Source organism: Prunus dulcis, unplaced genomic scaffold (genome assembly GCF_902201215.1).
Source record: "Prunus dulcis unplaced genomic scaffold, ALMONDv2, whole genome shotgun sequence".
Taxonomy (NCBI): domain Eukaryota; kingdom Viridiplantae; phylum Streptophyta; class Magnoliopsida; order Rosales; family Rosaceae; genus Prunus; species Prunus dulcis.
In genome coordinates this window covers 5,728-33,672 of record NW_023010193.1, presented here as the reverse complement: position 1 = coordinate 33,672, position 27,945 = coordinate 5,728, and the positions used below count along the sequence as shown (strand labels likewise).

At 37.7% G+C, this 27,945-nt stretch overlaps 1 protein-coding gene across 1 annotated transcript; it reads right to left on the bottom strand.

Annotated features, from left to right (window-relative positions):
• Nucleotides 1–19,403: 19,403 nt before the first annotated feature.
• On the bottom strand, nt 19,404–21,181 carry LOC117613169 (protein FAR1-RELATED SEQUENCE 5-like). The gene is made up of 2 exons (XM_034341809.1): nt 20,477–21,181; nt 19,404–20,174 (listed from the first exon to the last, which is right to left on the bottom strand). Exons 1-2 carry the CDS (start codon nt 21,179–21,181, stop codon nt 19,404–19,406), a joined length of 1,476 nt encoding a protein of 491 aa, XP_034197700.1.
• Nucleotides 21,182–27,945: the final 6,764 nt, after the last annotated feature.

The window sequence follows — 27,945 nt, the reverse complement described above, 5'->3', positions numbered from 1 at the left end:
CAAATGATGAAAATAAGCTTTTGAGAGTTCTAAAAGAGCACAAAACTGCAATTGGGTGGAGCATTGCAGATATCAAAGGCATAAGCCCAACACTTTGCATGCACAAGATATTATTGGAAGACAATGCAATGCCTAAGAGGGATGCCCAAAGACGTCTCAATCCGAACATGAAGGAGGTGGTAAGAAAAGAGGTAATTAAGCTTTTAAATGTTGGTATTATTTACCCTATTTCTGACAGTAAATGGGTGAGCCCAGTGCAAGTTGTCCCCAAGAAGTCAGGTATCACAGTGGTGAAGAATGAAGCAAACGAACTTGTACCTACACGGATGACCACGGGCTGGAGAGTTTGCATTGATTATAGGAAGCTCAACACAGCGACAAGCAAAGATCACTTTCCTCTTCCATTCATTGATCAAATGCTTGAGAGATTAGCTGGCCATAGCCACTATTGCTTCCTTGATGGATATTCAGGCTACAACCAAATCGCCATAGCCCCAGAGGATCAAGAGAAGACGACCTTCACATGTCCCTTTGGCACTTTCTCTTATAGGAGGATGCCTTTTGGTCTCTGTAATGCCCCAGCCACTTTTCAAAGGTGCATGATGAGCATTTTCTCCGACATGGTAGAAAGGTTCATTGAGGTATTCATGGATGACTTCTCTGTCTTTGGTGATTCTTTTGATCAATGCTTGCATAACTTATCCAAGGTGTTGGCTAGATGTGAACATACTAACCTTGTGCTTAATTGGGAAAAATGTCATTTTATGGTTAACCAAGGCATAGTTCTTGGTCATGTCATCTCTAGTAAAGGAATTGAGGTAGATAAAGCTAAGATTGATTTGATTGCCTCTATGCCCTCACCTACTTCTGTCAAAGAAGTACGTTCTTTCCTTGGCCATGCAGGTTTCTATAGGCGTTTCATTCAAGATTTTTCTAAGATTGCAAGGCCTATGTGCAATCTCCTTGCCAAGGACATGGATTTTGTGTTTGATCAAGACTGTGAGAATGCTTTCAATGCTTTGAAGAAGATGCTCACAACTGCCCCAATCATTATACCACCGGATTGGAGCTTGCCTTTTGAATTGATGTGTGACGCCTCAGATTATGCTGTTGGAGCTGTTTTGGGACAGCGAGTTGATAAGAAGCCACATGCCATCTACTATGCTAGTAGAACCCTCAATGATGCCCAACTCAACTATTCCACCACAGAGAAGGAGTTGTTAGCTGTCATATTTGCTTTAGAGAAGTTCAGATCATATTTGATTACTAACAAGGTTATTGTTTACATTGATCATGCAGCATTGAAATACTTGTTAGCTAAGAAGGATGCCAAACCACGACTCATTAGATGGATTCTCTTGTTGCAAGAGTTTGACTTGGAGATAAAAGATAAGAAAGGAAGTGAGAATGTCGTGGCTGATCACTTGAGTAGATTGGTGCATGTATCTAACGAAGAGGAGGATTCATTGCCATTGCGTGAAAGCTTCCTTGATGAGCAACTCTTCTCCATTTATGCTTTGAATTCTCTCAATCCATTGCCTTGGTTTGCTGATATTGTTAACTATTTGTGCACTAACGAACTCCCTACAGGGTTATCTACTTTCCAACGTGACAAGCTTAGGAAGCAAGCAAGATACTACTTTTGGGATGATCCCTATCTATTCAAGCATTGTCCAGACCAAGTAATTCGAAGGTGTGTGCCTGAAGGTGATTTTAAGAGCATTCTGGAGTTTTGTCATTCCCACGCATGCGGAGGCCATTTTGGAGCAAAGAAGATTGCCAGCAAAGTGCTACAATCAGGTTTTTTTTGGCCTACCCTTTTTAAGGATGCTTATGTTTTTTGTGCTTCATGTGATAGATGCCAACGGATGGGTAATTTACATGCTAGAAATCAGATGCCTCTCACCAATATCTTAATCATTGATATATTTGATGTTTGGGGAATTGATTTCATGGGCCCTTTTCCTACCTCTTATGGATTTGAATATATATTAGTTGCTGTCGATTATGTTTCTAAATGGGTGGAAGCCATTGCCACTAGAACTAATGATGCTAAGGTTGTGATCGGTTTTCTCAAAGGAAATATTTTTACAAGGTTTGGCACACCTAGAGCAATCATTAGTGATGGTGGCTCCCACTTTGTTAACCAAGCTTTTGCAGCACTCTTGAAGAAATATGGAATCACACATAAGGTGGCAACACCCTATCATCCTCAAACTAGTGGGCAGGTTGAGATAAGCAATAGGGAGATTAAGCACATACTTGAAAAGACAGTGAACACCACAAGGAAGGATTGGTCCATGAGTTTGGATGATGCATTGTGGGCTTATAGGACTGCTTATAAGACCCCTATAGGTATGTCTCCGTATAGACTTGTTTTCGGTAAACCTTGTCACTTACCAGTGGAGCTTGAGCACAGGGCTTATTGGGCAATCAAGGCCTTCAATTTTGATATGAAAGCCGCTGGTGAGAAGAGGAGGCTTCAACTCAATGAGCTGGAGGAGTTGCAACATGAAGCGTATGAGAACGCGAAGCTTTACAAGGAGAAAACAAAGCAATATCACGACAAGAAAATTCTTAGGAAGACGTTTGAGAAAGGGCAGAAGGTTCTCTTATTCAATTCACGCCTTAAGCTCTTCCCCGGTAAGCTTCGTTCTCGGTGGATTGGCCCTTTTGTTATTACTAATGTGTTTAATCATGGCGCAGTGGAGATTCAAAACATTAAGGATGGCAGCACCTTCAAGGTGAATGGACATCGGTTGAAACCTTACTTTGATGCCAACTTTGATGCCAATATTGAGTCTCAAGCACTCAAGGAGCCTCCACCACTCTCTTAAAGCTCACTAGAGTTTGGACGTCCGGCTGAAGACGAGAAACTTAGCGCTTCTTGGGAGGCAACCCAAGGTGACGAGGAGAAGATAGAATATGCGAGGAAGCTTGCTTGCATCCTAATCGCTTCAAAGGGGAGTTTTTCTGAACTCTAACCTTTGGTTATGTCTTTCCCTTGTCTTCTTTCCTTTCATTTATGAGGCATTGCTTTTTCTTACACTCTAAACATTGAGGACAATGTTTCATTTAAGTTTGGGGGAAGGATTTAGTTATGTTGTTTCAAATTGTCAAATTTTAAAATTTTGAGTGTGTCTAATGGCCAAAAACGCAGGATTTTGTGTCTTGTTTTGTTATCCTTCCAAACACCTATGATAAGACTTGGATCTAATACTAATATGGTTTCTCAGAAATTGATAGTCATTGTTTAAGGACTTTGTGTGGTTTTGAGTTAACTCTGTCTTGCATGCCATCCTTGCACTTATTGAGCACTTTGCCAAGTTAGTCCAATTTCTTGCTACTTGGAGCCGTTATGCAATTCTACTTATCTCATGATCTTGGTTTCGTACTCTAGAACTTATTTGAATATCTCTTGAGACATTTTGTTGCCATACAATGCTTAGGAAGTGATTTAGGCCATGTTTGAACCGTTTGAGCTTTTCTAACCATCCCTCTACATGTATTCATCCCTAGTCAACCCATTTGAGCCCACGTTAATCCTCTCTTTGTGTAAACCATTCCTACCATAATGAACCTCTGTTTTCTTATTCTTACTTATTCTATGAGCAATTAAAGTTATCTTCAAAAGAGAGTTATAAAGAATGCAAGGTTTTTTGGAGCAAAGTGAATCATTAGTGCCATAACCCAAGTGTTGAAAAGAAATAAGTTTGGGGGTATTGGTAACTAATCAAAAGAGGTAATGAAGTGTGACCAATGTAGTCACGGCCCTAGGGTGTTATAAAAGAGAAGATCATGGTGATCTAGGGTAAAGAGCCACAAAATTAGGCCAAATAAACAGATATGAAGGTGCTGAAATTATGTTCAAAATATGCTCATGTATGTGTTCCTTGCTTGTTACAAAGTTCAGTAATCTCTCATGCTCTTACCTATGCTTTAGTTGTGCTCAAGATGTTGTTATATATCCATATCCCCTCTTCCATTCAACCACTACCCTAAGCCTCATTACAACCCTTGCAAAGTCCTTTTGATCCTTGGTATTGTATGGTATTACTGTGGAGAGCTGATTTGATAATGAGCTTATGGGGTTCGGAATTCTTGATTTTGCTCTAAGTGTGTGCGCATGTACTTATTTGAGTTGAAGGTGTTGTTCTGATTTGGCATTCACACACTACACTTAAGGGTGTCATTGTGAGCTTTGCTTTCTCTTGAATCATGTGTGGAACTTAGATTGTGATTGTTGTGTTTCTTTGGGACCATATACGTTGGTGATTCTTTGAGGATATTGTTTGGAAGGCTAGTTGCTTATTTCCTGTTTCCTAAGTTGTAGTTTTATTTTGTTTTGCTCGAGGACTAGCAAAATCTAAGTTTGGGGGTATTTGATAAGGTCATAATTTCACACATTTGCATGCCTTCTTTGCTTAGTAATTTTGTTTAGCTTCTCTTTATTTTGAGTCTCTTACCTATGTTTGTGTGTTTTGTAGGTTAAGACAGCAAGGGGATGACATTTGATACAATTCATGCATGTTAAGGGCTGAGTGGCACAAGAGGAATATGAGCTTAAAGACAAAACCAATTTGAGCCACACTCCTTGTCAGTCCAGTTTCGTAGGTCATCTTGCAGGCCTCATTTCAGCAACTTACACAGGTTGGATGAGGAGACATCCTTGATAGAAGTTGTTCCAATGGGTGTCTATTATAACATATCCAAATTTCAGCCCAATTGGATAAATCTGGAGCCCTCAACACGTCAAAGACTGAACCAAGTTCACAGAAATGTCATGTTGGCTGCCATCACATTTAATGTGGCTACATCCCTAGAGCCATGTGCTACACATGGGCAGCCACACATGGGAGTCAAATCAGCTCAGAAGCTCAGAAAGATGAACCAAAGTCAAGCTTTCCATAAAGAAACCATACCAAAGCATGTATTTGGCAGCTGGAGCAGTTGGCAGTATGTCAGCTAGAGCAATTGGCAAGTATGGGCAGCTGGAGCAGTTGGGAGCAGCTAAGAGAGGTGTGCTTCACCAGCCAAAGGGGAGGAAGAAAATGCACTCTATAAATAGAGAGTTACACACTCATTCAAGAGGAGGGGCAGACACACACATTCACTTCATCCATTACTCTCATACACACATTCAGATTCACCACAAAGAGAGAAGAGAGCTTGGAGCTGTCAAGGGAGCTTGGAGCTGTCTTGGGAACTTCCTTGCTGCCATCATCTAGTTCTTCTCCTCTCTTTATCCTATCTATGTATTTCTTATTTTCTGTATTCATAGTTATGTCTAACTAATCCATTTAGTTGGGGCTTAGGATGAAGCCCTAGTCATGAATATTCAATGTTATGGATGATTTTATAGTTAATTGATTTCCTTGCTTTTATTATCAAGTTGTTAATCTCCATTTTATTATGTGCTTGATGTATGTTTTCTTGGAGTAGCTAACTAGGATTTTATGCATCTAGCACAGGTTGGGAAGGGGTTTAGATTCACCAATTCTACTCTCCTTTCACAAGCAACACATGAATGGCCTAAGAATCATTCAGGGGGTTAATAACCATAGGTTGACTAGGACAGATACCATGTTCTAGGACTTGTGTGATTATCATATTCTCAAGGAGCTTAATGACTCTTGTATGCTTTATTCTAAGTAGATACCATGCTTAGGTTGCATATTAGAGATCACGTGTTGTGTAGATACCATGCATAATCACATGCCTTAGGAGAATCAGGCATCCTGCACCTAGATACCATAGGCTTGTATGCGATAATTTATTGTTGATGAAGCTTGAGTCAATTTCTATGCATTCATAACTTGGATAGGAAAACTATTGGTGGATTCCAAGGCTCTAAGACCTCTCAATTATTGTTTTACAATCTGTTGATTGCTGCCAGTGTTTACTTTTGAGCACTTTCATTTCACTTTCTTCTTTTCATTTCAACAAGAAAATGCCCCATTTCGAGTGCGTGTGTGGTGCTGGGATTCTGTTCTAGACCTTGAGTAGTTAGCAAGAGGCATTGTTGAATTCGACCTTGCCTTTAGCTAGTTAGTCAGTTTCTTTGTTCTATATTTTTCTAGCATTCTAAGTAATTTAACTTGGAACCAAGTTACCATTCTCCGTGGGATCGACCTCGTATTTACATAAGCTATAGTATAAACGGTTCGTGCACTTGCGAGAATTAAAGTTGCTATTTTTAATAACTCATTTTAGTTGTTAAGAATTGGCTCAATAGTGTTATTGGTGGATGAGAGGAGAAGAGGGAGAGATAGGTGAAATTGCTGTTGAGGAGTGGGAGAGAAGAGATTGAGGAGATCTGGGCCAACTGACAGGACTCGACCTAAATTCCACTTTGGAATCTGAGCCGAACTCTGTACGTGTCCAACACGTGGCAGGTGCTGGGCACACTTAACCAAATTGCCCTTCTAACTAAGTCTCAAAATTCTTTTTCAAGTTTGTTGCGTATCTATATACATATAACTGATCATGCATTCAAACAAATCATCAAAACCATTTGTAAGCATTGCAAAGAAATAATTCCTTTCCACCTACGTGTACCCATCATATATCCGTCAATTCCATGATTTTATATTTATTTCCCACATCATATCGTCAATTCCAAGTGTCACCTAAGTGACACATCCTCGTAGGCCTCGAAAACACACAGTCAACTCGAGCCGCATTCCTCCAAATACTCAGAGGACATTTAGTCAACCTGAGCTGCGTTCATCGCTCCTCACTGTTCGGATATCCCTAAGACTCGTGGGTCAACTGTCAAACGTGCTCTGACTCAACTGAAGTCAAATAGGATGTCCGTGGACATCATTATAACTGAAGGCAACAAGTTATTTGAAGGCAACTTTTGGGTACCTATGGTGGTTTAAAAACTATTTTGAAAAATTATAATACTATTTCTCATTAAATCCTAAATTCCGTTATTATTTTCTTTTCCACTTTCCAATCCATTCTCATTTAATCGTAAACAAAATTTTATATAAGTATTTGAACTCAAACTTTATACTTGGAAAGTGAAAGCCATACATAATTCCTTAACTTAACTAAATCATGAAAAATCCTTTAGAATCATTCTCAAACTAGATTCGAATATGCATAAAATACTATTTAGAAAACTGAAAATCATAAGTTATCAATTCCATAAGCAAAACAATTAATAACCACAGTTCAAAAATTTCTTAAAACTATTTAGAAAACAAATGTCCACTCACTATGCGTCCGAGCCAGCCTGACCCTTTGAGGGTCCTTCCTACGAGTTTAATGAAGCCCGAGTCCCTATTTATGCAATTAAAATATTTAATTAATAAAATAACTCAACCACAATATTTAATCAAAACCCTGACTCCCGGCCTCAAAAGTGCGTGTAGTAACTTAAGAAGTTCCTAGGCCCATTATCAACAATTCTGACAGGTGGAATGGTCTAAAAAGACTCGAGGTTAAATATGCGATGAAATTCCCATTTTGGTCATTCTTGTCCCTCGTGGAGTCCACGACCTCTGATTGATAATCCGAGAGTTCCTATAGGTTCAACACAATTTACTAAACATGCCTACAAGTTTGGTCTGTCGGATTGCTCGCGATAGCACGATCAAACTATTACCGTTTACCTAAACTTTGAATTATTGAATTGGAGAATCTGAGGCTCTGATTCTCGATCCGCAAATTTCTACACGATATTAGAGGTGCCTAGATCAACATATTTGAAAATGAAGTCGATACAACGGTCTGAACATATCGAACTCCGATAATGCCTAATATGCGATATCCGATCAACATTCAAACAGTAACCAAATTAAAATTCAAGCATACCGTAGTGCTCGGGAAGATGTGGGGATCATTTTAGGACCAAAACCCAATCAGCCGGCGAGTGTATAGAGAAATTTTTCGGCGATTGAAAAACTCCAAACCGTCGGGCAATATCCATACCTACAGATCAAGGGGAGTAACTTTATACCTTTGCTCGAAGATCAATTCCACCGTTAAAGCCCACGAACGAACGATTTCCTCTTTTGAAAAACCTAGAAAGTTCTTGGTTTGGATTCGTCAATTCTACTTAAAATTGGGTCGGGCCTTTGAGGGAAATCACAGGAGGGAGGTAGGTGAGTGGTTTGGGTGTGATAACATCGCTGGTGGTGGTCGGAGTTGGCCGAAAAAACCCTCAAAATTCTAATATCTAAACAGCTGTTTAGGGCTACACTTTGGCTCGAATCAAGGCTAGATATGGGTATGTATGGAAAGAGGAGAGAGAGACAAAGAGTTTGCAAGTTGTGGCACCAGATTTGGTGGCCGGACACCAGATTTGACTCTACCACTAATTCATGTAGGGAAAAAAAAAATTTAAAGGGTGAGGGTTGATCAAACCACCGCTCAGATAATAGATTATGTAATGTGCCAGTCAAGCAATGTTGTTTTACACATACTCAAAAAATATCATGAAAAGATACACCAATCAACAAAAATCATCACTTCTAATACAGCGAAGCAGAAACAAGTTGTTTTTTAGCATCCCAAACAGTCCCAAAATACAGAGCATAGAAGCATAAAGCTGTATAATAGAAGTTGGAACGAAGATAATTGAGTTCTAGAGGTCAAAAATCCCAAAAGCAACTCTATAGAATAAAGTTTGGAATTATATTCATAAAAAATTAAATACAAGAGTCTCTAAATAGCCTATTTACATGAGTAAAGTAGCCTAGCATTCCTATCCATGTTTATTAAGAAAATCTATTGACAAAGGAAATTAAACCAAATCCTACTAAGTATAGGAAAATGATTAATAAAATAATTTATTAATTTAATATAGCTAAAACTTAGCCTTATTAGATGGTGAGCCCACTTAGATTAGGAAAGTCTAAAAGATGCTCTTTCATCAACTCGACTAGGTTGGGAAGAATTTGTCCTCGAATTCCAATCTTATGGTGAAAAATGTCCAAAGATAATTTAGATAAGTTGTCCATATAGAACATTGGCCGTAACATTGAACCTTCCCATTCCAAATAGATAGATATTTAGAATATTTGATCCTTTCTGGAATAGTACCAGTTATCTTCTGCAACCAATCTCTCAGCCCAAAAATGTTTCAATCCAAAAGGCCAAAGGGTTGAGAAGGTCAATGAAGTTCTTAGCAGTCTGTAAATTAAAAGAATCAACCCCAAGAAAATCAACATGCTCGGAAGTATCTCCTTCTAAGGAATTCATCTCAACTCCAACAATTCCTCACAAATTTCTTGAATTAGTTTTCCTTCAAACGCGTGTTGATTGTGTTGCTTCAAAAGTTCAAATCCAACTTCCCCTTTGGTCCCCTGCCTTAATAACACTAAATTCAACTTGTTTAGTCTCACCAAATACCATGTCAAAAGCTTTCCCAACTCTCAAACAAACTTCACAATTTTCTTCCAAACAACAGTCAAACACAGGAGGGTTATCTAAATTTAGGAGACTGTCATCTTCCAATTTATTCGAAGTTCCCTCAACATCCTTCTTAGCAACAATTGTCCCACCTCCTTGCTCACAAATTCCAACTAATGGACTCTCAAATGACCATTAACCTTGGCATATTTGGGAGCATTGCAGAATCCTCTTTCACATGGCTGCAAAGTCCACTTTTCTCCCATCCTTATGTAATGAATAGGTGTTTGCTTTAGTAGAATGCATCATGTCTTTGTCAAACAACCATGGTCTTCTTAATAGGATATGACATGCATCTATGGGACAACATCACACCAAGCTTCATCCTTAATAGTATTACCCATAGTGAACTTACCGAAGACACTGAAGTGACTGGTATCTCATTTCCTTTTCGAAACTATGCACTTATAAGGATTAACATCCTTCTCAATTGATAACTTTAGTTTTTTTTTATTGCCTCCTTTGAGATAACATTTTCACTACTTCCTCTATCAAGAATCCCGTTGCACACATTTCTGACACAAAGGCGGCTCAGAATTTATAATATGTGGACGCCAAAGACCCTCAATTTTTGGAGTTGTCATCACTCGCCTTACCACCAAAGATTCTCCTCCAACCGGTAAAAGATCACTAACTTCCTATGAAATAAGTGGGTTTTAAAAATTCATCTTATCACCTTTAACCTATGCCAAGTTTACTCTTTGTTGTGGCGAGTGTAAGATAAATGCCATGCCTCTCCACAAGTGAAATATCAAACTTGTGAAGTACTCCCAATCTTGGAATTTTTTACACCAGCATTGTTTTGAGGATAAAATTGTGCTATTTTCTCCCATTTTTACTCTTATCAGTACCTACCAACTTCCTACACTTGGTACTTGGATTGGTTTCATGATCACTTTGGACACTATGAAGAGCAACTGTATTCTTTGCCAACCTGTTTTATCGCCTACTGCCACAACATGATACCCTTTTTTCTTCCATGAAGGCATGTTGTCAAGCATCTTCTAGGTTGAATAGCATGTTGTCAAGCATCTTCTAGGTTGAATAGACGGACCACACCCACCCCCATGCCATTGCTAATGGTAAGCACTTGCAAATATGAACACATACCCTGATGTTGATCTGAGATCATCCTTACTACCTGCAAAATTAGCATATGCAAAAGCTTCTAATTTCAAATTATTGCTTCTTCTGAAAACCAATTTGTAATCTTTAGTTCTATGTAAATATCTCAACACTTTCTAGTAGGAAAGGCTATGTCAAGTCTAGTACAGACTTGTGCATACATAAGACTGCCTATTAAGGAGGCATAAGGTTTGTCATTATCTAAATTTTCTCTTGTGCAGTCCTTAGTGCCTGTTCCTTGCTCAATGTGTCTGCTTCTGAAATAGGCGTATTAGTTCCACCACATCCTTGCATATTGAATCTCTGCAGTACCTTTTCTATATAATTCTTGATAATCCAAGAACCTCTTTCTCTTGATTCTTGCTAATTTCAATTCCCAAAACATAGGATACTTCACCAAGATCTGTAATTTCAAAATGTTTAGACAAGAATTCTTTACAACTATGTTACATTGATAAATTTGTGCATGCCAATAAGATGTCATCCACATATAATACCAATATGATGAAATTCCTCCCACTCTTCTTCATGTAAATGCATTCATCCAATGAATATTCTATAAAAACCATAACGCTTAACAACTTCATCAAATTTGATTTACCACTGTCTAGAAGCTTGATTAAGACCATAAATCGATTTACACAGTTTACATACTATATTTTCTTCCTTCTCTTGAATGAAACTTTCTGGTTGTTTCATATATATGTCCTCTTCTCGATTTCCAGTCAAGAATGCAGTCTTTACATCCATTTGATGAAGTGTAAATTGAAATGTGATATCAATGCCATGATTACTCTAAATGAGTCTTCGGTTGAAACTGGTGAATAAGTTTCATTGTAATCTATCCCTTGTTACTATGTGTATCCTTTGGCAACTAGTCTTGCCTTATATTTATTATTTTGTCCCTTAGGGTTTCTCTTGGTTTTTAAAACCCATTTGCAACCTATAGGTTTGCAATTTTGTGGCAAGTTCACTAGTTCCCACAAACCATTTTTCTCCGTAGAGCTTAATTCTGATTTCATAGCTCCCCACCATTTTTCACTTTTCTCATTGGACATTTCTTGCTTATAGTTCATGGGATCTTCAATTGCATTCACATCATGCTAAATTTCTAGTAAACACATATAGTAGTCATCATGTAGTGCTCTTTTCCTTGGTCTTTGTGATCTTCTCAACTCTATGTCCATTTGTTCATGGTTTTGTTCTGCTGGTTAATTTTTATTTGTGTTTCTGGTGGCAGAACTTGCTGTTCTTGATTTTCTTTACATTACTAAATGGATCTCAATCAACCTATAAGATAATGACAAGTGGCAAAATGCTATTACATTCTCTGCTGTACACTTGGACTATGATCCAAGGCAGCCTTCCTAACAAGAATAGAACCTTCCTATTCTAATTCCATCACAGCAGCTACACCTTCTAGGTGTTGTGCTGAAATAACACCTAGAGCCTTCCTCAAATACTCAAATCTGTCTCTTGCTAAAGGCTTGGTGAAAATGTCAGCAAGCTGCACTTCTGTTTTGCAATATAGCAAATCAATCTCACCATTTTGTAGAGCATCTCTTATGAAGTGAAACCTGCGGTTGATGTGTCTGGTTTTGTGATGATGAACAGGATTCTTAGATATAGCAATAGCTGAAGTGTTGTCACACAACAATTGAGTTGGTTCTATCTGTTCCTCTCCAAAATCAGATAACACAAACCTCAGCCACATAGCCTGTGCAGTAGCTTCTGCTGCACTCATGTACTCAGCCTCTGTTGTTGACAGAGCAACACTACTTTGCTTGATTGAAGCCCAAGAAAATGCACCTGACCCCAAGTTGAAAGCATAGCCTGATGTGCTCCTCATGTCATCTTCACTTCCACTCCAATCACTATCACAATAGCCTATTAACATTGCTCCTTTTCCGTTATCATAGGCAATTCCATAGTTTATGGTGCCTTGAACATATCTCAGCACTCTCTTTTCTGTTCCCATGTGCTTCTTGGTTGGATTATGCATGAATCTAGCCAAGAGGCTTGCTGCAAACATGATGTCTGGTCTGGTTGCAGTCAGATAGAGCAAGCTCCCCACCATTTTCCTATACAATGTCTCATCTGCTAGTTCACTTCCATCCATTTTTGACAACTTTTCATTCACTGCCAGTGGTGTTGCAACAGACTTGCAATCCTTAAGTCCAAATTTGTCAAGTAAAGTCTTTGCATACTTCTTCTGGTGGAGGAAGATGCAAGAATCAGTTTGTAGGACCCCAAGACCAAGGAAATGATGCAGCAGTCCTAGGTCAGTCATCTCATATTGTCTCATCATATCATCTTTGAATGCAACCATCATTTCTTTTGAGCTTCCTGTGTAGATAATATCATCTACATATAGAGACACAATGAGAATACCACTTGTAGACATCTTAGTGTACAAAGTAGCTTCACTTGGACTTCTATAAAAACCAGTCTTGATGAAATAAGAATTTATCTCATCATACCAAGCTCTTGGAGCTTGTTTCAAACCATATAAAGCCTTTTTCAGCTTATACACTTTATCTTCACTTCCTTGCATCACAAAACCAGATGGTTAATCTACATAAACTTCTTCATTTAGCACTCCATTAAGAAATGCAGACTTTACATCCAGTTGAAACAGATTCCAGTTTCTCTGTGCAGCCACAGCCACCAAGGTTCTCACAATATCAAGTCGAGCCACTGGTGCAAAGGTCTCATTGAAGTCAATTCCAGGCTTTCAAGAATATCCCTTTGCCACCAGCCAAGCCTTATTCTTCTGCACAGATCCATCTAGGTTCAGTTTAGTCTTATAAATCCATTTGACTCCAATGATTGGTTTATCAAATGGTCTATTCACAAGCTCCCATGTATTGTTCTTCTCAATCATGGTGATTTTAGCTTCCATTGCTTTCTTCCAAGAGTCATCCTTTGCTGCCTCTTCAAAACTTTCTGGTTCTATAATGCACATGTTGCATTTTTCATAAATTTCTACAATGCTCTTGTACTTGAGAGGAGTGTGATCAACATCCTGTGATCCTGCTTCCCTTTCTTGGTCACTGATTTCAGTGTTTAAGCTAGGCATCTCATTCACTTCCAATTGTTCTTCAAATTCATAAGAACTCCTTCCTGCTCCTTGTTCTTCTTCTCTGATTTCAGTGAGCTGAATGTTCACACTAGTCTCCTTCTTTGTATTCCAATCCCAACACTCATTCTCACTAAATATCACATCTATTGAAATGATAACCTTTTCAGTTTCAATATTGTACAGCCTGTATCCCTTTTCACAGCTGCCATACCCCAAGAAGATACACCTTTTGCTTGCCAAATCTAGCTTCTGTCTTTGCTGTTTTGGTACATGAGCATAACACAATGAACCAAATACCTTCATATGCTTAATTCCTGGTTTCCTCCCACCATAAGCCTCAAATGGTGTCTTTTTGCTCAAGGCTTTAGTTGGACATCTATTCAAAATGTACACAGATGTGTTGACTGCCTTTGCCCAGAAATCAAGTGGAATTTTCTTTTCCAACAGCAAACATTTGGCCATTTCTACTATAGTTCTATTCTTCCTCTCTGCCACACCATTTTGCTGTGGTGTGTATGGGGTTGTGAGCTGCCTTTCAATGCCTGCATTGTCACAGAACCTCTCAAACTCCACTGAAGTGTACTCTCCTCCTCTGTCACTTCTCAATTGTTTTAGTTTGTAGCCACTTTGCAATTCCACAGTGGCTTTGAACTTCTTAAAAACACAAAGAGCTTCTGACTTGTGCCTTAAGAAATAGACCCAACACACCCACTGTCCAAATACCAAATCTCTTCATCCCTTGTTACACCAGCACCACTTACATTGCTAGCATAAAACATTGTTGGTGCAGCTTCCACTTGAGTAGCATAGTTGACCTGCTGTGGTGTTTTCTTGCTGTAGCAGTCTTTTGCAATGTGGCCAAGCTTATCACAGTTATAACACTTTGGCTTGCCCTTGAATCGACATTCACCAAAATGTAGCTTACCACAATGCTTGCAGGGGGTTTTAGTGCCTTCACTTGCCTTGTTATCCCACTTCTTGCCTTTGGATTTCCAATTCTTATTCTGCTTGCAGTTCTGTTCTCCAGTCTTAGTCTGTTTGGCATCTACACTAAGGCTAGCAAATGCCTTCTCTGTTCTGTTTTCAGAGTGCCTCTCTAAACGCAACTTAAAAGTCTTTAGTGAGGCAACAACCTCCTGCACCTAAATCTCATTTAGATCTCTAGAATGTTCAATGACTGAACAGATAGAGTCATAGGTAGATGGCAGACTGATAAGCAGTTTTTGAACAATTCTCTCCCTAGGCAATTCCTCCCCATAACTTCTCATTTGATTAATTAAATCGAATAGTTTAGTAACATAGACAGTTAAGGATTCATCATCCTTCATTCTTGTATATTCAAATTCTCTTCTAAGGCCTTGCAATTTAACACTCCTTACCTGCTTATCTCCATGGAATTCTTGCTGCAGAATACTCCAGGCACCTTTTGATGTCTCTTCATGAGATATTCGTGGGAATATCTCCTCTGAAATTGCTCCTTGAATCAATCCAAGGGCCTTGGCATCCTTCATGAGTACCTCAGCAACCATGCCTTTCCCACTTGATTCTTCTGTCTCCTTTTTCTGATCATCAGATTCATCTGACTTCTTCAGATCCATCTCATCAAGTCCTTTGATCACAAAATCCCACAGTTCATGAGATTTGAAGATGGTCTTCATCCTAATGCTCCAGAAATCGTAGTTCTCACCATTGAAAATTGGTGCTCTCAACTCACCACCACTTGATCCAGCCATGTTAGACTTAGATCTGCAGAACTCAAGCTCAGCTGCAGCTTCAATAGCTTAGCACAGAAAACGCCCAGTATTACAAGATCAAACCTGGCTCTGAGGCCATGTTAGCATATGCAGAACATTATCATGCATAAAGATTCAATCAAAACATGTAATAAATCTCTTTGAGAATGCAGAAAGCTTTTGAGTAAAGAGACGTCAGATTTCTGTGTGAGAGAGAGAGAGAGAGAGCTTGGAGAAGAATGCTAGCTGTGTAACAGCTCAGCACCAAAACATGTATATATCATGATACTGACAAAACCATTAGGAAGGAGATATTCCCTATTACATTACTAAATCTAGCCATTCAATCATTACCCTATAAGATAATGACAAGTGGCAAAATGCTATTACATTCTCTACTGTACACTTGGACTATGATCCAAGGCAGCCTTCCTAACAAGAATAGAACCTTCCTATTCTAATTCCATCACAGCAGCTACACCTATATACCAACAATAACTACATCAAAATTGAAATTTTGTTCTTCTGTTGTATCATTTTTTATATTATACAAACACTACTCTTTGAGTTTCTACAAATCTGGCTGTATATTGAGGGCAGTAAAATCTACCTTTAGTTCTTTCTGGATAGCCAACAAAATAGCCACTGCCTATTCTTGAATCCAACTTCTTTTCCAAAGGATTGTATAATTTTGCTTTAGCTTTACAGCCCCACACTATGAGATGATTCAAACTCGGTTTTCTTTTAACCCAAACTTCATAAGGGATAACATTTACACTTTTAGTAGGTGCTCTATTCAATATATAATTTTCCGTTTTCAATGCTTCTCCTGAGACTAACCCAACACTAACCTTGGACTGACATGGTTGTGGTGCAGGTATAGAAATCTTCTTCTCCTATGTAATCCATATCCCTCTAGACGGGGTGAGATATCAATATGAGTTTGTCTTGACTGCTAGGAGAGGGACCTCTATATGTATGCATTGGTTAAGTATTTTGCCCATCGAAGAACACTTAAACAAATTTTGATTGCACTAGAATAGAATGTTTTAATCCATGTAAGACTAGGAATCCTCAAAGCTCTAGTTTTCTAATTAAATTGCACTTTAAACTAGAACTATAGATGTGCTTGAGTTTTGTTTCTTGATTAATACTAAACTGCAACTCCTTATGTGATTAGAAGATCATTCTAATATGGTTTAAGATAGTGTAATGTCTTACACTTCTTCCATAGGTTTCCATTCTCTAGACTTGCCTTTGAATCTAAACAATCTTCTACATGCATATTTCCATAAAAATCAGCAACTTCAATTTGAATTCCTCCACCATTCAAACCCAATGCACAGACCAACCGCTCTTCCACTCCACCTCGATCCCCATCACCATGGTTGCATTCTAGAATCTCCATATAGGCATCCGTGAATTCCTGTCTTTGGAGGGCTTGCATCCCTCTTGACATATCTTCCATTATACGCCGCATCTCAGTCATCTATGTGTGTTAGGCTTGGTTTTCTTGTCCACAACCTCTGCCATGACCAACCATGATGTGGAGGAAGGATTTTCCTAGCCTCTAGTACCAATTTGATGCAGGCTAGAATCTATAAGTAGTTGTCCAGTGTATTAATGTATGCATTTTGGGTTTTTTTTTTTGGCTTCCCTTGACAACTTTGTAATAGGATTTCTACTGTTATTCATCAAGTTCAAGTTTAGATTGAGAATAGCCTCTCTAGGTGTTCTTAACTAACAACTATCCTATGGAGGTTCAAGCAAATTGGCAAGGGTAAATTGTGCATTGCATAACATTGCATTAAACTGTTTTCATAAAATGATGACTAGTCATCTGCTTCTTATATGACTAGTCATCCTTGCTCTGTAGGATTCCCAGCTGGATAACCAACTTTTTTGTCCTATTCTTTTTTCTCTCTTTGCTGCCACATGTGATTCTGACCTAAGGGAATTTTTGTCTGTAAAGGCAAATGAATTCCTCTTTGGGAAGCCGTCTCTTTTGTGTGGATTTTTAGGAAAGGTTGGCTTGCCATCTTTCCATTCTTCTTCCTCAAGAGAGAACAATATTTCATCTATGAGTTTTTCCATATTGATTTCTTTTTGAAAAAACTGCATTTGAAATAGAATCTGCATCTAGCTTCATAAAACATTCTCTCATTTATATCTAGGTCAGATTCACGACTGATTTCTTCAAGAGTATGGTTTCTTGAAGAAATTGTTCATTTTCTTTTGAATCCAAATTTTGGTTTCTGTTTGAGTTGAGCTTGCAAGCTGGTGCCATGGGATGAATGAGCTAGAGAAGGAGTTGCCATTGCCATGAAGAACTGAGCTTCAAGATTTGCTAAGTTGGAGAAGAAGATTGCACAAAGGAGGTATAGCTCATCTTCCTAAATAGATCTAGGTTTTGCTTGAGCTTGCTTGTGTTCCTTTATAAGAATCTTTTTCTACTTAGTGGAGTGCCTGGTTGATTGATGACCCCCAGTTTTTCCCAATGGTGGGTTTCTGGGTGAACAATTTCTGATTGCATCCTTGTAATTTTTCTGGGTTTGTGTTATTGGTGGTCGACTAGTCATCGTATGAATTGTGGTTGACTAGTCATCATTATCTGCTGTTTGGTGTTTGCTTGATTATGCTGTCTTCACACACTTTCACCATAGCTGTTGCTAGCACAAGGGATGCCTAGATTGACGGGTCCTTCTGAGTGCCTAGGTTGTCATTAGTAATTCTCTAGCCCTGCAGGTACATCATGGTATGCTCTGTGTATATTATTGTTTGGTATAATTCATATCTGACAGTTCACTAGTCATAAGAGTAATTGGCCAAGGTCTAGAGTGTGTGAAATTTGTTGCATTCTTGGCTGAATATCCTTTAAGTTTACCCATCGTCACCTAAGTACCGATTTTAATTGGTATCAGAGCGTCAGCTCTTAATACAAATAGAGAGATCCTAGGATTTGTTTTGGTGTTTAGGTGTGCTCACTATGGAACGGGATCGAGTTGCTGGATCTTGCAACTCCCCTCCTCATTTTGATGGAAACAACTATGTTGCTTGGAGAGAAAAATTTGAGATATTCCTTGATGCTCTTGATGAGTACGCAAGTGAGTATCTCACAAAAGAGTGGGTTGCTCCGGTCAAGACTATTGAGGGTAATGTTGTGCCCAAGCCTAGGTCGGAATGGACTGAAGCTGAGGTGTTTGCTGCATATTCAAACAAGAATGCCAGAAATGCCTTAGTTACAGCCTTGTCTAGCACACAATTTTCACATATACAACACATCCCAAATGCGAGACAGGCTTGGGATAAACTAAGGGTGGTTCATGAAGGGGATGACCAAGTTAGAACCCTAAAACTTCAGATGGTGCTTGCACAATTTGAAGAACTTAGGACGTCTGAAACTGAGTCTATTTCTGAGTTCTATGGGAGAGTGGAGATGATCACAAATGAAGCCATGAGTCTCGGTCAACCTATTGAAGAGCTTCTTGTTGTTCAGAAAATCCTTCGTGTTCTACCATCTAGGTTTAGAGCAAAGAAAACCGCAATCATGGAGGTCCAAAACTTAAATGAAATTAAGCTTGGCAAGCTTGTAGGAAAATTGAAAACCTATGAGATGGAGTTGAATATGGAAGAGAATGACACTAAAAAATCAAAAAATGTTGCACTTCAAGGAGTGAATGATTCCTCTCTGAAAGGAGGTGAAAAATCCTCAGGTTTTGAGGATGAGATGGCTCTGTTTGTCAAAAAATTTAGGAGAATTCTTAGGGATAAAGGAAAGTTTACTAGAGAGGATAGCTCTGGTAGTGAGAGACAATTTAGACCATCAACTGATCGGTCTAATGAGAGGAACAAGCATGTCAAACCTTTCACTAAAGATTTTAGAAAATCAATCAAGTGCTTCACATGTGGAGGCATTGGGCACTATGCTGCCGACTGTGCAAACAATAAAAAAAAAAATACTCCAAAGGAAAGGACAAGGCCATGAAAGTTAGCTGGAGTGAGAGTGAAAGTGAAGTGTCTCAAGAGGATTCATCTTCCTCTTATGATGATGACCAACATGTTGCTTTTGTTGCCTCTGTGCAGCCAGTGTCTGATGAATCTGATTCTAGACCATCATCATAAAAAACTCTGTCTAAATTTTCAGTTTTAGTCCATCTCTTCAAGATATATTGGTCTGGAAAATAAGTGAACCGCATAGTATTCAAAAATGCCAAGATGTGTCTACATGTGATTCCTTGACTCTCAAATTTTTTGCAACTACACGAAGCAAAATCCAATTCCTTTTCATGAACAATTTCTCGCACTCTAGAACCATGGTCATTGTTTCTCCTCTTAACTTTGTACACACAATAGTTGGCAGTCTCACTTATCAACTCAATCATATATAACAAAGTGCACAATAATTCATCTTGAAATTCATAGAAAATTTTACCTGTGTAAGTCCCAGCCATTTGCTTTTCCATCTCTAGTGGAAATTTCAACACAGGTTTCTCATTCTTATCAATATGATAAGCACTTGACTCTTGATGACGTTGTCGTACAAGTGCCCTGCTTAACCATGTTATAAAGTCGGTTAAAGAATTATTTTTGGAAACATATCTCTTGAAGAATGCATGGCAACTTTCTGCTCGTTGGCTACTTGTCATTCTAGCTGAAAAAACATGATTCACATATGCAGGAACCGAACTTGAACGAATTTCATACAATGATCGTAACCAGTCATTATCTTGTGACTCACTTTTTTCCACAATCTTCATCCACTTTGAGTCAAACTCTTCAGTGCTTTCTGATTCCCACATGCACTGCAATACCTGTGAGTTATATTTGGAAAAGCTTGTACAATGGCTTTTGTCATTGCTAGATCTTTATAAGTAATAATCATTTTAGGGGAACCTCCAGGCATGGCTTTCTTAAATTGCTCAAATAGCCAAAGAAAAGAATTAGTTGTCTCATCGCTTTGGAATGTACAAGCAAACACTATTGTTTGACCATGATTATTAGTGTTATAAGTACTATCAAACACAACCACATCTCTGGAAAAAAAAAATGTGTACGCCTTCCTTGATTTTGTGTCAGCCCAAAAACAATGAATAATTCTATCTTCTTCATCTACCTCAATCTTAAAAGTGAAGGACGGATTCTTTTCGTGCTCTAGTTGGAAATGCTCATACAACATATCTGCATCATGTTCCTTCAACCCATTATGCAAATTCCTTTCATTATTGTAAATATCCTTCTTTAGACATCCAACATTTTCTATCCCCCCAACTTGCATTTCAAGAAGGCTAAATTGTTGATGTGTAGGTATATTTGTTGTTGAAAATAGTTGGGTTATACACTTATGAGAATTTGACATTGTACGATGAGACCTTAACAAGTGTACTCTTTTAGGACTTGTTAATGGGTGGTTGTGACCCTCCACAAATAGGCTAACCACATAGGTTCCTGATTTCGACTTCACCACAGCTAGCTTTGCCTTACAACCCTCTCGAGTAATACCTCTACGCCTTTTTTTCTCACCAACTCCTTTAGCGGGCACTCCTTCTTTAGAACACACATACTCCTTTCGTAGGATTTCATTAGTTTCTTTATTCTTCCTACTAGAATTGATTCTGACACTGAAACCAGCTTCCTTGGCATAATTATTGTAGAACTCATGAGCATCATCTAATGACTCAAATCCTTGGCCTGATTTTGGCTTGTGGTCATCTCGTAGTTGCGGTATGTAAATTTTGTCACACGAATCTGAATATGAATTTAATCTATATTGCCCAACCCCTTCAGAATGGCCATCTAATTCTTCGGCCATGTAATCCATCTTCATGATACAATTACATTGAAAACAAAAATAATAAGAATCATAAAAACCATAGAATAATATTTCTAGAAGAAGAGACAAAGAAAAAAAATAAGAAAATAAATGAACAATTGTCTGCTGTATAATGAAAAATGTTGATCAAGAAATCATGATAGGCAAATTGGTATATGAGTAAAAAAAACATAGAAATTGTAACCAAAAAAAAAAAAATAAATAAACATAGACATCATGATGGCCAAGATATTAAATATTATAATCTGAGTAAAAAAAAAAAAACAAATTAAAATAACACTTGAATTTCAAAGTTGGAAGGATTAGTTGAGTTTTAAGGTTATGGCCTGATGTGATGGGGCTGTCAATGTCAGAAAGATGTTGAGAAGATGGAGGTGTTAAACAATTAATTAAAGTAAACCTTTGGGCTGCCTAAGCTGCCCACCTTTTCAGTTTTACAAAGAAGAGAGAGAAGGGAAAACGTGAGGGAATCGAGAGAAAGAAGGATAGAGAAAGGTATGATAAGTTTGGTATAATATTAAATAAATTCAATAATCATTAAAGTGGCCGCCACTTGCACGTGAAAAAAAAAAAAAAAAAAAACCCAAAGTGTTGATCTGCCCGTGGTTTTAAGTTTTGTCAATTAATACATATCAAAGCTTAAGTACCATTGGATTGATCTGACATTTCACATTTAATGTCCGGGTTTTAATTAAAATCCAATCATCTTGATATATATATATATATATGTATAAATATATATATATATATGCATATATATCGTTGAATTTCGAATGCTTCTACTATGTTGATATTTGAAGATATGATTTTTTGGAATATAGATTATATAAGTTGAGAAACTGTTATTCACCTTGCGTTTATATATTTGGGCAAAGATAAATATGAGTTTGGGGTATGTTATTGTTTGGTTATGGGATTATGGGATCACACCATGCTAAGTACCCTCCCTTGGTTATTGTACCCACATGCGGCGTTGGATTATCCGGCGTGTGATAAAGTTGTCTGCGCGCATAGGACTTAGTGTTTGGTTTTGGCTACACATGGCGTTGGAATTTCCGGCATGTGTGCTACAGAGTGTTCGTCCCCTAGTTAGACCACTCATCCCTAGACGCAGGGTAAAAAGTTGAAACCATGCGGACTAGCCAAACAATCCTCCTGATGGATTGTTTTCCCTGGTACTCAAATTGGTGTTATACTCTTTTATATACATATCTATATATATGATACGTATCGTATACCTTGTATACTTATGGTATTTGAGGTATATACCTATATAGTATGTGTTATGGTAGCATATAGATACATAACTATTTATAGTGGCATATATGTGTATATATATATATATAGAGTCCCGATCTCTTGGACCACAGGAGTCCAAGAGATTGTGGTCACCTACCGTTGGATATTAATCCAATGGTTCAAAAAAGTTTCTTAAAAGGAGTGCAAGAGTGAGTAAACCGTTGAATTTACATCCAACGGTGAGCGACCACAAATCTCTTGAACTCCTGTAGTCCAAGAGATCAGGACTGTATATATATATATATAAATGTATAAATGGAATATTTTAAAGTTATTCTTACCTATGTCATTGATAAGTCTATTATTTGGGAAAATTTGGACTCGAGTCAAAGGTTTTGGTTTGGATGTTATCATGTGTTCTTAGGGAAGTGAGAACATTTTGATCTCACAATGATTATGTAGATATGGTATCAATTGCATGTTTTTGTCATTAATTTCCAAATGGTGGGGTTAGTATGTTGTTTTGCAAACTAAATCAAACTTTATTTTTGTCCACTCACACATTTTCTGTTTTGCGCCCCCCAGATAGTAGTTGACTGAGTTGAGCAGCAGAGCTGAGTCCTAAGCCTCCGAACCTCGAGTTTCAGTAGTATAAGCTTTGTTCGTTCCTTTCCTGTTAAACTTTGTTATCATTTGTAAACTGAAACTCTTAGATTTCTCTGTTATTGCATGTACTAGGGTTTGATTTGTAAGGCCGGAGGCCATCTATGTAAATTGCATGAATTTTAACTTGTGCATGTTGCCAGATGGAGCTATTAATTGTGATTTTAACAGGGTGAGAGAAAATTTGGGAATGTCCATTTTTCAGGGGAGACTCTGCCGAAATTTCAGCAGAAAGTCTAGTGTCTTTAGTAAGTGGCCCGGCATCGGTTTGATATCGGAATAACCACAGGATTCGTCTGGTTGGTAGAATTCGGGGCGGGTCCTGTCATACACAAACTCCTCTCCATTGAACTCTTCTGGTTGGTGTTCACTATCTTCTTTGTCAACTACTTTGAGAGTAACAGTTTTACTCTTTCTAGGAGATAGGTACTTCATCTCATAGGTTTAGAGGGACCCTATGAGTTCACAAACTTTCTAGGTGCTGTTTTTTCACCTAAACTTGAATATGCATCATAATGATACAAAGTTTAGCATGAAATTCAGAAGAAGTTTCATTCTCATCCATCATGATTGTCTCAAATTGTAACGTGTGCATTTGAAGCTTGGCGCCCTTAATAGCATCTGTTCCTTCATGAGTAACCTGAAAAATGTCCTAAGCTTTCTTAGAAGTATCACAACCAAATACATATTCAAATTGATCATAAGAGAGTAGTAAATAAAGCATTTAACCCCTTTTGGTTATTAGTACTGTGTGTGACTTTTGCAATGGTCCATTTCTCTCTAGCTTTGAGGACTGTACTTTCTTTATCTCCTTTTCCAATTTTCTTTGTGGGTTCAGGAAATCCATGAACCACAGTGTTGGTAAATTTTAACAACAAATATTAAAACCTTGCAAGTGCACAAATCAAATGATAGTATAGTAACCAAGCAAGGGTTGATCCCACAGAGATTGTGATCTAAAGAGATGTTTATCAATGTCACAATGAGAACTAAAACACAATTAAGCACGAAAACAAAATAAAGATTGAAATCACAAGGACTTCTACAGACACGCCAACACCAAGGGGGGTTTTGATTTGTTTTTGTGAATAAAACAAAACAAGGAAAAGAAAACAAAACAGAATTTAAATTAGAGTTTAAGAGAAATTGGTTTAAAATCAATCAAGAACAATAGCTAGGACTTACTATCCACCTCCAAACAATCAATCAATCCATAAACAACAATAGATAATCAATTTCTAGCAAGCATATGATGACGACACTCACAACAAGATCATGGCATTTGACTCGAGTTGTATGATTCTCTCTTAAGTGTATGTAAAGTGTATGGCATTTACATCAATACGTGTATTCTTAATTGAAATCTAGTATGGCATTTACTCAAATTAACAATCAAGAATCCATTAAGATCAAAGAGAATATGAGTGTCACAAAAACCCTAAAACATGGCATTTGTTATTAGGAATTCAAGAATCGATTTCTCATAACTAGTTCTTAACCCAATTATTCGTTGCAAACAAGAACACATTCAATATGGCAATTGACCTATGTTCTACAACAATTTAATTCCAATACATGCTTCTAAGTTAGCTACTCAAAGAAACAAAATATCAGAATTCACATAACATAGAGAAACCGAAATCATCACGCTTGTAGAAACTAAAAATCCATTAAACTTGTTTATAAAATTGAAATCATGTTTAGGGCTTCAAGATTAAGCCCTAACTAACAAGAAATTAGTTACTCATGGTCTTGGATGAACTCAAAAATAAATACATAAGAACTGAAAATTAAAAGAAGGAAGGAAAAGAAAGAACTCGTTGGCAGCTTTCTCCTCTTGCACGGTTGATCTCTTTAGGACGTGAATCCTTTGTATCAGGCCTTGGCTCGTCTTTTATATCACTTATATCAGAGTTCTAAACCCTAAAATTGACTGAAAAGTCGTCCAAGAAGTCTTGGTAAACAAGGAATCCAAATAGGAAAGTAAAAATCACAATTCCTAACTCCACTGGGAAATACAGCTCAGCCCAATGTTCACACGATTTGGGGATCTTCGGCCTTGTAGAAAAATCATTAAAAATATATTTTAGAAAGATAAATGTCTTATCTTTCCAACCATATATAGCACGTAACTTGAAAAATTCGAGAAGGCTTCCGTTTCTTCATATTTACGTAACATGTACGAAACTGTCCTGTCTGCACGTGGGCTAACTTTACTTGTAATACTGTACCAATTGGCTTGGTGGAAAATTCTAGAAAAACATAGATCGAACTTCAAGATGTTAGCTTTCATCTCCAATTGGCTTTGCACCAAAATTCCTCCGAAAAGTTGATTTCCCTTAAAAACCTTCTAAGAGCGCAGAAATGCTGAAAAATCAGAAAAGTAAAGTAATAAGCCCTTTTTAAATCTAATTATCAATCCTGAATAATGCAAAGCATGAAGCAAAGGAACGCGCAGAGAATTATTTTACTTGGTAAAACCTTTGGGGAAAATACAAAACACTCCTCAGTCCAAAGCAAATCCACTATAAAATGATGATTACAAGAAATACTCATACACTTATCATAGACACATTCTAGATAATGTTTACCGACTTCTTCGTAACTCAACTTCTGTCACGGGATGATCTTTCGGCACTCCTTACGTTGAATGTAATACTTGTCATGATTGCTTTAAGCTCACTGGAGAAAAACTGCCACTACGGTCTTAGTGCCCTCAACCGTATGAGTCACCGAACATGCAAATGAATGCAATATGAATGATGAATGTATTTGATAAATCACCAAGTAAACATAGAACACTTGATGACTTATCTCAAGGATATGCACATCAGTTTTTTTTTAGGAATTTTAGATGCTCAAACAAAGTATATAAAAGTTGTGTATTCAAACAAAGAAGTACGTCATGTTTTTATACATAACACAAAAATGACGTATTTAATCACTTCACTACGACCTTTCATATATATTTACCGCTCCTATCACCACCACAAACAGAGTTGGAGTCTAAACATTTGTCGTGAAAGTTCTTCTGAATGACGTTGGGCTGATACATGCGGTCGTCTAACAAAACAGCAAACGACTGTACTTGTGTTATCAGTGTCGTATAGAGGAAAGATCCACGACTATATCTATATTATTGGTGTCGTGGTAAGTCTGTTAACAACATCGACATCGTATACATAAGCTTCGTAGTAGATCATTATAACTACGTTCTTCGCGTATTCACAGTCGTTCCTATTGCATTTGCACGTCATTACACACCATAACATCATGGATTCTGGATTAACCATGGCGGTTTGTTTTAACTAATTGTCATAAAAGAGCTTCTACATGACGGTAACTCCATAGAGTGTGTCATTGTTAGTCTATCTTATGACGGTTTATAGATCAATTGCACCATGTTATCTCTGTAAGAAGACACTAAGTTTTGGGGACTGACGTAGTAGACCATAACTACGTTCTTCCTATATTACTACTGCCTTTGTACTTCATTTTACACAATAAGCGTCATGGAATCCTGATGAACAACGACGGTTTATTTTAACGTAGGGTCATGAAAGTTCTTTTGAACGACAGTAGATTGATATGTGTCATCGTCTAACAAACTACAAACAACAGTAATTATGTTATCAACATCGTGTGGAGGAAAGAACCACGTCTATATCTACATTATTGGCAATGTGGTAAGTTTGCTAAGGACGAAGTTGAGGGAAATGGTGGCATCGTAGGAGATCATAACAACTACGTTCTTCTCATATTTATAGCCGTTACTACTGCATTTGCACGTCGTTACATACCATAAGCGTTGTAGTATCTTTATTCACCATGACGGTATATTTTAACTAACTGTGGTGAAAGTGTTTCTGCACAATGGTAGTTAATATAGATTGTCGTTGTTGGACTATATTACGGCACTTCATGGATAAATGGCGCCATGTTATCTCTGTGAGACGAAGCTATGTTTCGGGGTTTGACGGAGTATATCATTATAACTAGGTTCTTCCTGTATTTACAGTTGTTACTACTGCGTTTGCACTTCATTTTACACAATTAGTTTCGTAGAATCTTGATGGACCACGACGATTTATTTTAATGAAGGGTCGTGAAAGTTTTTTTGAACGACGATAGGCTGATACATGGTATCATCTAACAAAACTACAAACGATGATACTGGTCTTATCAATGTCGTATAGAGGAATGAACCGCGTCTATATCTATATTATTGGCGCCGTGGTAAGTTTGTTAATGACGACGTCACTTAAACATTGGCGTCGTCGAATATCATAATAACTACGTTTCTCCCATATTTACAAGCGTTACTACTGTATTTGCATGTCGTTACACACCATAAGCGTCGTAGCATCTTGATTCACCACATCGGTGTATTTTAACTAACGGTCGTGAAAGTGTTATCTGCACGACAGTAGTTAATATAGATTGTCGTTGTTGGATTATTTTGCGGCGCTGTTATCTCTGTAAGACAACACGTCATTTAGAATAGCGTCGTCTAAGCTTATTGAAGTTGACCTTTTTTGCTACATTTTTATTAATTAGATGTCGGTATTTAGTTGGGGATGACATAGTATGTTGTAACAATGTCGAAAATTTACCGTCGTCGTTTTATCCAACAAAAGATGGCGGTCAATTTCACAACGGTGGTTTCCCGTCATTTATTTTATTTTTTGTAGTAGTGAATGGAAGATTCAGAAAGGTTTTGCCATGAAGAAAAATCAAAACATTTCAACAAAAATAAACCAATTCTCATAATAGCATCAATGCACTCAATCAAACATAACAACACAAATCAAACATCTCAATAAAATTCCTAAAATCAAAGCCCTAATTAA

Excerpts from the sequence above, each read along its gene's own strand:
- LOC117613169 (XM_034341809.1), bottom strand. The coding sequence starts at position 21,181 with ATGGATTACATGGCCGAAGAATTAGATGGCCATTCTGAAGGGGTTGGG. Across the intron at positions 20,175-20,476 it reads CCTTCACTTTTAAGATTGAG|GTATTGCAGTGCATGTGGGA; the intron begins GTAGATGAAGAA and ends TATAACTCACAG.